Source organism: Miscanthus floridulus, chromosome 1, assembly GCF_019320115.1.
Source record: "Miscanthus floridulus cultivar M001 chromosome 1, ASM1932011v1, whole genome shotgun sequence".
Taxonomy (NCBI): Eukaryota; Viridiplantae; Streptophyta; class Magnoliopsida; order Poales; family Poaceae; genus Miscanthus; species Miscanthus floridulus.
In genome coordinates this window covers 121,552,671-121,562,709 of record NC_089580.1, presented here as the reverse complement: position 1 = coordinate 121,562,709, position 10,039 = coordinate 121,552,671, and the positions used below count along the sequence as shown (strand labels likewise).

Below are 10,039 nucleotides of genomic sequence, written 5' to 3'. Positions count from 1 at the left end.
GCTTGTCGGCAAGCAAGTGAACCTCGATAAAAAATCATTGTGTTCATCATTTGATTCCTAGGTGATTGGTCTTCATTGGTATTCATTCTTGTGATTGATTGGCTCCTTCTTTGACACGGTGGTATAAACAAATTGCTCACTCTCTTTACATTACCGCAAACTAGTTGTCAAGCTCTTTAGTGTAGCTAGTTGTGAGAGCTTGTTAGTTTGGTTAGTGTGGCTCTTTAGTTAGCTTTTGAGAGCACACTAACTTAGTGTAGTGTCATAGCTATTGTGTGGGTAGAAACTATATAAACTAGAATTATGGTAGGTGGCTTGCATTTTTAGTAGGCTAGCGCAACACTTGCTTCGCCTCATAATTGTCTAACCGGTTTGTTAAGTGTTGTTGTAGAAATTTTTAATAGGCTATTCACCCCCCTCTAGCCATTAGGACCTTTCAAGTGGAAGCAGATAAGAAAGCAATGAGTGGATGTGAATAAGAGACATGGAAATGAGCAGGTAGGCAAAGTTGTGGTGCACATTGCCACACGTTCATTCGGAGGGAGTCGTTAGTGTGGCTCTTTAGTTAGCCTTTGAGAGCACACATACTTAGTGTAGTGACATAGCTATTGTGTGGATAGAAACTATATAAACTAGAATTGTGGTAGATGGCTTGCTATTTTAGTAGGTTAGCACAGCACTTGCTTCACCTTATATTTGTCTAACCGGTTTGTTAAGTGTTGTTATAGAATTTTTAATAGGCTATTCACCCCCCCTCTAGCCATTAGGACCTTTCATCGGCCCCTCCATTTTTATTGGAAAAATGCTTGAGGGAAGACAATCATGAAGACGAACCGATCCTCAACCAGGCCCCTGCTACGGGAGGGGGCTCGAGGAAAGGGAATCACTGCCCCTAGGTCACACTGTAGGCAACAAAAAAGACCAAGGCCTTCAGAGTCCTCCCATTCGAAAAAACCTCCAAAGGAGTATTCTACTCCTTCGTAGGCTTGGGGGCTATTGTCGGGGACCAATACTAGGGTACCTGAAGAGGAGCTAATAACCATCAACATTGATTCATCCGAGCAGTCAAGAGTATGACTACAGCCCCAACCGACCCCTGAGGGTTGGCTTCGCCTCGCTCGACACTGAGGCCGTGGGCTTCGCCTGGCCTGACCCCAGAGGGTTGGCTTCACCTTGCCCGACACCGAGGCCACGGGCTCCACCTCGCTAGACCTCTAAGGGATGGCTCCACCTCACCCGACCCCTAAGGGTTGGCAACGCCTCGCCCGACACCGAGGCCACAAGCTCTGCCTTGCCCAACCTCTAAGGGCTGGCTCCATCTCGCTAGACCTCTAAGGGTTGGCAACGCCTCACCCAACACTGAGGCCATGGGCTCTGCCTCATCCGACCCCTGAGGGTTAGCTCTGCCTCGCCCGACACTAAGGCCGTGGGCTTCGCCTCACCCGACCCTTGAGGGTGGCTCCGCTTCACCCGACATCAAGGTCATGGGCTCTGCCTCGCCCAACCCCTGAGGGTTGGCTCCACCTTGCCCAACACCGAGGCCGTAGGCTCTGCCTCGCCCGACCTCTAGGGGCAGGCTTCGTCTTGCCTGACACCAATGAAAGGTCCTTGTGTGTTTTTGGTAATTGAGTGACAACCTATGTGGACTAATTGTGTTTATGTGGGATACACAGGTGATTAGTCCATGGGTACATGTGTGTGTGCAACATAAGCCATGAAGGTGAAAATGGCTCAGAGATGTTGCAAAGCTCACACATGTGATGATGAAGGAGCTCATTGCACATGAGACATGACATTGAGTCATATGATCAAGGTGGAGAACATCAAGACTAGACTTGGCTTGATGGACCAGTTGCAAGAGTGAAGGGCAAGTCAGAGGCTTTGGAGCGATGGATCGCGTGGCGGTGAAGCTTAAGCAAGACTTGGTGCCGATGGACGAAGGCAACAGTGAAAAGCGAGTAAAGCCAAGATCGATGAACCAATATGATCACATGATGATATGAAGTGGATCATATTATTGTTGATCGTGTTGATGCATGTGTTGCATCAAAAATGGAGGAGACGGAATGGAATGCGCAAGGCAAAGGTATAACCTAGGGCATTTCATTTCACTGATCACAGGTGTGTAGAGAAGTTGATGACCGGGTTTAGGATAGATGGCCGTACTATCAAGAGGGGCAAACTTGTTTGCATATCGGTCATCTAGTGCTACTCGAGTGATCTAACTTTGCATCATCGCTAGGATCGAGTGGCATGGCAAGTTGAGTGGCTAACCCTTGAAAATGTTTTGTAAAAATATGCCAACACACATGCACAAAGGTGATACACATTGTGTTTAGCACTTGGGAGCAAGGGTTTGAAACTTCACTGGTGGACAGTCCGACGGTGCCACCGGTGCCCTGTACAGAAAAGATAGGGTTTCACAGAGTGCACCGGACGCTAGTCACATGGTGACCGGACTCTGGGGAGCAGCGTCTGATCAATTATAAAAGAAGATGGTACTCTCGGCCTGTGACCGGATGCAGGCGACCAGACTCTGGTTGAACACTATTCAGCATCTGGTCATGTTGATGTGGCGGCGCACAGAGAAGAGGGAGAGTGATCGGACGCGGAGCGAGTCTGGCCGGCCATGACTGAACTTGTTCGGTCGTGACTGGAACCTTACTAGAAGTGACCGGACGCTGGGTTCCTATGTCCGGTCTTGGCACTGTGCTATGTCCAGTTGCAACTTAATCGTTGAGATCGGGCGCTTAGTATTTGAAGCCAGGGATGACATGGCAGCCATCCATTGACCGGACGCTGGTAGGGTGCATCCGGTCGATACAACCGGAGCGTCCGGTCATCTCAAGTTTTGCCCAGTGAAGGGGTAACGGCTAGTTTAGCCTGTGGGGCTATAAATAGAAGGTGGTCTCGGCCATGGCCAGAGCTGAGCACCTCAGGGGACTTTGTGTCCATGCTTGATAGTGAACATCCGATTATGTGAGAGAGTGATTCTAGTGCGATTGCATCATGAGGTTGCCTCGAGTGGCACTAGGTGGTCATCTTGCAAGCCGGTGGTGCTTGTTACCCTTGGAGGTTGTCACCTCCTAGACGGCTTGGTGGTGGTCTCCGTCGAAGCCCGCAAGAAGCTTGTGCGGTGCTTCGGAGAAGAGCTTTGTGAGAGGCATTGTGCTCACCCCACGGGAGCCGCGAAGAGCAAGTCTAGTTGAGCGTGTCATTGAGCTACCCTCACTTTTGGGCTAGGTTCTTGCTGTACCCGACGTGCGGGCTTGGCGGGTGATGCCAATTAGCCGCCGAACCACCAAGTGAGCGGTCGACACAACAGGGACGTAGCGTGATGGCAAGCACGTGAACCTCCAGAGAAAATCATCGTGTCAACATTGTTCTTCCGGTTGGTTTGCAATCCCCTTACACAAGCTTGTGATTACTTTCATATATATTATGCTTGTGTAGTTGCTCTTATAATTAGTTAGCTATTGTAGCTCACTACTTACCTTCTTGCTTGTGTAGCATAGAAGTAGCTCCCTTGCGTGGCTAATTTGGTTTGTGTGACCTTGTTAGTCATATTACTTAGTTTGTGTAGCTAAGTAACTGCGCTCTCTAATTTGGCATTGGTTGTCTTGTTATTGAGCATTGCTAGTGAGCTTAGGTGGCTTTGTGCTTTTACTTACTAGCATGTGTAGGAGCTCCCTCGTTGCTTGAAGTACTAGTGGCATAGGTTTGTGTGACCTTGCTTCTAGAATTGGTAAGGTGAGCTCTAGCTAGCCCAGCACCTTAGTTGCTTAATTAGGATCTTTGCAAGGTGCTAGAGAGCATAGATAGAGGGTGTAGTTTTGGCTAGACCGATAGTTTTAATTCCGCACTTGTTTCGGTTAGCTAACGCGATTAATTTTAGAAAGGACTATTCACCCCCCTCTAGTCCGTCATCTCGACCTTACACCACAGAGTTATCGGACCGAGAGCTTAGTCCTAGTGAGGGGCTTTAATGAGGACTTAAGGGAAGTGACAAGTGAGAAGCTCCTCGATACCTCATGAAAAATCGATAGTCAATAGGAGTTTGCATTCTCTATCTTAGTTAAGCTTTCGTGTTACTTGTATTTATTTTGTTATGTGATTTCCCTTTTCTAGTCTAGCTTGCTAGGTTAGTTGATAGGAAAAACTCTCTTATGGTAGAGATAGTAAAGACTTAGAGAACTGTAGTGGACATCTGGATAGATATCCTTTATAGGTTTTGATAAGTAGTTTTTAGTTGGCCATGTAGTTTTTAAGTTGCCTAATTCAGCTTCTCCACCTCTTATGCGTCACCATCCCTTCACTGAGTTATCGGTTGGTTGTCTTGGGTGATGCCAAATTTGAAAGAAATCTTAGTATTTTCTACCAAGACAGAGGAGAGAGGAGGTTGAGGATCTAGAGTACCTTATAAATTGTGAACTTTGGATTCTTTATATTTCAGGATGGAGCGAGTAGTACGGGTGTTTCCTGTCTCAACCCAAAGTTAATCTTTGATCTATTTATAGCATTATATGTTTTGTGGTGGTGACCCGAATCTACTAGTGAGCTAAAGGCATTCTTGGAAAAATCTAGGGTTACAACTGAAATATAGCATTACTTAGACACTCTTTCTTATATAGATACAAGTGAGCTACTCCACGAGCCCACATATAAGCTTAATTTTGTGGGTTCGCAAGCTAGCCCACTTGCATCACCATTTTCACAGCGGAGGAGAATGCTTGTAGGTGTGAGGTGTCCATCAAACGTGACTTTTTTGAAAATTTACTGACCCGATCTTCGAAGATGCTCATAGAGGTAGGGTTTGCATGTGTGCATGCGTTTAAATGTGTGAGTGTACGTGCGTAGTGAGCGTCTGTGTTGTACTGTGTAATTAAAGAAATCAAATCGTTGATGCGCCTCTTCTATCTTGAAATACTAGTAACTCCAAGAGTGCAATTCCCATGTACATATCAGGGTGCAGATACATATTTCCACACTAGTTGCATACATGTCTCTGTTACAACATGCAAGGTCCGCCCGAGGGAGAGCACTAGTAGGGATCTTAAATATAGAGCACTAGTAGGGATTTTAAATATAGATTTGTACCATGTAATCATGGTTAATTTCCTATCACACTTAAAAAAACAGTTCTAAATACTTTGATACATCCAATATTTTCAAAGTTTTTTTCTATTACAATTACAATAAAACGTCGTCTATCCCACAATTCACAACCATAAGTATGTTTTAGTCGCACTTGCACGTATACTAGTATCTCAAACGGAAATAAAACCAACGGCAACAAGACAATTCTAGGCAAACAGCTTGCACTCTAGCTAGGCTTAAGGCCGACCAAGGATGAAATTGCAAACACGGATAATTGGAAAACATGTATGTACTACTCATGTAATTATCATTTAAAGCAAAAGTATATATCTCAAACCGAAATAAAACCAACTTCAAAAAGACATTTCCGTTACAGCTCCAGATGCATACATGACTTTAGCCAAGTACAGCATTTGCCATAAGTTCCCTTCTTTCCCCCTCTATCTCTCTCACTTACACTACAAGTTTTCAGATGCTTCCGAACTTAGACAGATCTGCCAGGAAGTTCTCAGACGCCTACGAACTCCTAGACAGAACTGCAGGCCAGGCCAGTTTGTCACCCGGGTTGCCGGGAGAAGCCAGCCACTGAAGCAATGTAAAGGTTACTTTACTGTAAGTTAAGCTCAGAGGATGCGGTCCTGAAGATCAGTGATGATGTTGGATGCCATCGATGTCAACTTTTTCCCGGTTTCCCCTGCCATGTTCTTGAGAGAAGACAGATCCTGAGTGGCCTGCGGAGACAAACACAGCAATGGGTTAACACAAGTATGCCAAGGAAACAAAATCCATTCAACCCAACTGTTACCTGGAATGAGATTCTGTTGATCAAATCTGAAGCACTGAGATCCACGCTAGGATTGTTTGCTGGATGGCCAAATAGATCAGCACTTGATATGGCAGAAGAACCCTGCAACGAGTTGGAAGTCGGGAGGAGTGTAAGATTCAACACGGTAACAATTATTATGGTGACTAAGAAATAGGGACGAAGTAGTACTTACAGAAAACTTTTGGAGAGAGACTTGAGCGTCCTTTTCAAAACTGGCTTGATCACCAAAAAACTGAGAGGATGAAATTGATTTTGCATTCGAGAATTTCTGTCTTGCTTCACTGCCTTCCTCAATCTGAACAACATTGAAACCAATTAATTCACATAAACTACTTGGAAGTCACTTGGAAATTGGGGGTCAAAAAACGAAAATCTAAATAAGATTGTAACATCTTTACTATAACATGTACAGTAGTATGCAACAAAGTCTCTTCTAAAAAAAGGAACAGACATATGATCTGTTATGCCTATGTTAAATATGCAAAAGCAGCATGGTATCAGTGAGAACGCAGACTTGTCATGGTTAGAACGAGATGAAATATTTTAGGGCTAGCTACAAATTAAAATACATTGGTAACAAATTATCTATCAAAAATTTTCTGTGCACAGCAACCATGCCCAAATTAACATAAAGTAACCAACAGTTTGGAGATTTCTTGAGCTAGAGCAGCATCAATGGGATAGGATCACCAATCCATTGGCTGCCAGAAAGCTATGCAGGAGTCAAAGTATTTATATACATCATGAGAAATTAACATTTCATCCGAGAGAATTCAGAACATTTTATTCATCTTCAAATGTGTACACCCAATCTATATGCAGATACGATGGGACTTTTTTACCACCCAAACATGGATATAACAGTTCAAATTCTTGTGTTACTCACTGATAAGGCTTCAACATGGACACATCAGTGTCTTTGGTAAAAAAAAAAAGTAACAAACTAATTATTCATAGCAAGTAGACAGATTTTGATGACCTAACAGTGGGAATGCACACTCCCAAAAGAACTAGAAGTTGTTTGTTTCAATCTCAAAATACTTCCCCTGAGTAGTATATATTAAGGTGGAATGGAGGAACTAAATGTTCCTCTTTGTAGTTCTGACTTTACAAAATACTTGCTCAATGGAGTTCACATATTCATGAGTTACAATATATGGCTGAATAAAACAGTTACCTGCACTTTGGATGAATTGGATGTAGATTTTTTGTGATATCCACTGTCCATCCCAAATTCAGCAAAGAAGTTCGACGACTTTGGGGGTGCAACATGTCCACTCATGTGGTTGTCTTCTGAGCTGCTCCCAATCTTAGGAGCAGGTGCACTTTCTACATATTCAAATCGAGAAGTATGGGGTTTGCTCCTAGTTGTAGTACTCTCAGTCACCGATGATGGCAGGACGGGAGCTGGTTCTTCGGGCTTCTGCTCATAGAGGCTTTCATTTGGCTACAATGCAGAAGTTGAACAGGAAATTCCACTTTACTTAAACAGACAATAAAACAAAACATGTTTTTTGAGATTAGTGGGAAGCAATAAAATTAGAGAGTTATAAAGCTAACTTCCAGTTGTCACAGTACAAAATAGGAGAACAGATATCGTTACTTGACAAATGACAACTATATGAAGAGAAACAGGACCAAATGACAGTGTGTTCTCAAGTAAATGAAGTTTACACTGAATAAGGCATACCTTTGATGTAAGCTTCCGTGCACCAAGTCCACCAGTCTTATTTCCAGGCTTTTTAGCACCAATCGGCTTCTTGAAAGAATGGGTTGGAGCTCTAGGCGAACGAACAATCTCAGGCTCTTTCTTTTCACTTAAATTTTCTTTTGACACCTCTGCCAGCTTGAGATCTGGAAATGCAGCAGCTTGATTTGGAGCCTGGGAAGCTGCAACTGGGGAAGATGGCCAGCTATTATTGCCATCTTCTGTGGAATTCTTAGCAACCTCTTTAGCAAGCAACTGCCGGTACAAGTCAGCTGCTCTTGAAGTATACTTTGCTTCAATTTTTCCACCATCTGTCCAACCATGCTGCTTAAAGAAAGCTTGTGCACGGTTGTTTCCTCCATAGACCATCATTTTCAGCTGTTCTGGAGTCCACGAGTCCAAATTTGTTGACCTGCATATTGTAGCAATTATTTCAGTATTGATTCAGTCATTCGATGTGCAACTGCATAAAGTGAAAATTTTAGTGAACTATGTTAAACTTCCCAAAGGATAAGATGTTACTGGTCAGGACCAGAAGGGAAAAGCATGTCATGTGCCAAAGATGCAAGACCTATATATGACAAAGAATCACATTCAGAGAAAGTCAACTTGGACCATAACTCATATTTAATAGATCTACTCAAAGTCAGATGCCAACAATGTTGAGTCCATGATACTGATGTCACTCAGGATCATGACAGAGGAACTTTACAAATGTACCTTGTATCATACTGTTCTGGTGACAATGCAAAATTACGAATAAACATGAAAGTAAAGCAAAATTTTGGACCTTTCCCTCATGCATAGCATAATTCGTACTACTAATATGTATATGCCACACCATATCACAACAGACTTTGGTACTACATATCACATTGTATCCAAACAAGTGTGGCAGGCATACCAGAACACACAAAATTTATAAGCAGATGAAACTGAAAAAAAGAGAGAGAGAGAGAAGCAAAAACCACATCAGGTAGAACAAAATTCAGAATTTTCATTCATATAATCGTATTTATTATGTATTGAAGTTGAACATATAGGTACACGTGATCAATCAGTCACCCACTGCAGCAGATTAATATTACTAATATGTACACGACTACACGTGATCAATCAGTCACCCACTGCGGCAGATTAGTATTACTATTATGCATTGAGGCATCGCCACAGGTCCACGTACGTGGACAGGTGCGAGACGAGTAGGGAAGCAGGTGAGGCGAGACGACCTGACGAAGGAGACGTGGACGCCGAGGCTGCGGTGCACCGCTGAGCAGTCGATGCAGAGGAAGACGCCGTAGGTGACGGACGCCCACGTCGGGTTCTTGGCGTTGCAATCGAAGCACATCTGCATGCGCGCACCACCATCAGAACCGGAATTCGCACACAGAGAAACACACACAGACGACAATCACACAGAGCGACAGAAAGTGCGATCAATCCCGAATCCACAATCGAATCGATCACCCGTAAAATCCAATCGAATCCACAGTACCTTGTTGTCCGATTTGGCGCGGAGCTTGCGGAAGACGGCGTTCTTATCTGCCAAGGCCTCCGTCGCCGCCATGGCGCCCACCCACACCAGCAACGAACCCGATCGAATTGGACCCTCTCCGGACTGGAATCTTCTTCCCCGTGCTCGATCGATGGGTGGGCCAATCGATCGGCGCGGGAGAGAGAGGGAGAGGAGTGGCCGGGTGGAAGGAGATGGAAGGGAAGGGGTGGAGGCGAGGAGGAAGAGGGAAAAATGGAGGGGGTGGACGGTGCTGCCCCTGCCCCTGTCCTCCGCCTCGCCTTTGCGTGCGTGCGTGCGTTGCGTCTCCTCTTCTCGTCAATGGAAGGAATGGAAAGGAAGCTAAGTCTTTCCTTGGGCCGCTTCTCTCGTGGACTTGCGGGCTCAAATTTCGTTGGGCTGTAACGCAAAACCGATTCGGCTTTTCAGCTGTCTTTGGGATTTTGCTCAAAAAAAATGTCTTTGGGATTTTGCTCAAAAAAAAAAGCTGTCTTTGGGATCGCATATCTCGTCGTATGGAAACCTGGATCAAGCTCGGGCACCCGACAAAAGTCATGTCACTAGCACGCTAACTATTAGATACAGTAAGCTTGCGGTATTGACCGTTCAATCTAGATCGTTAGGCGTCGTCGTTTGTTAGTCTGCAACTTGGCTTGTGAATCATCAACTCCACTCACTCAAGTTCTCATTCCTCCATCTCGCGCCACCACCACCTGTTCCGGCTCCGTCGTACTGCCTACGGTGCCGCCCACAACCTTCCTCCCGACCCTTCTTTCGCAACAGGTGTGGGCACCATCTGCGCTCCTTTGCTATAGCCAATAATACATCGGGTGTCGCACCCCTCACCGTCCACTTCGTTCTCCCGCGGAGCATCCTCAGCCATTGTGCTCCTGTT

At 44.9% G+C, this 10,039-nt stretch overlaps 1 protein-coding gene across 1 annotated transcript; it reads right to left on the bottom strand.

Moving 5' to 3' along the window:
- Positions 1 to 5,371: 5,371 nt before the first annotated feature.
- LOC136492282 (probable ADP-ribosylation factor GTPase-activating protein AGD9) lies at positions 5,372 to 9,458 on the bottom strand. Its single transcript, XM_066488356.1, has 7 exons — positions 9,127 to 9,458; positions 8,861 to 8,979; positions 7,614 to 8,043; positions 7,101 to 7,370; positions 6,096 to 6,218; positions 5,903 to 6,004; positions 5,372 to 5,828 (listed from the first exon to the last, which is right to left on the bottom strand). The coding sequence occupies exons 1-7, from the start codon at positions 9,196 to 9,198 to the stop codon at positions 5,721 to 5,723; spliced, it is 1,224 nt and encodes a 407-aa protein (XP_066344453.1). The 5' UTR covers positions 9,199 to 9,458; the 3' UTR covers positions 5,372 to 5,720.
- Positions 9,459 to 10,039: the final 581 nt, after the last annotated feature.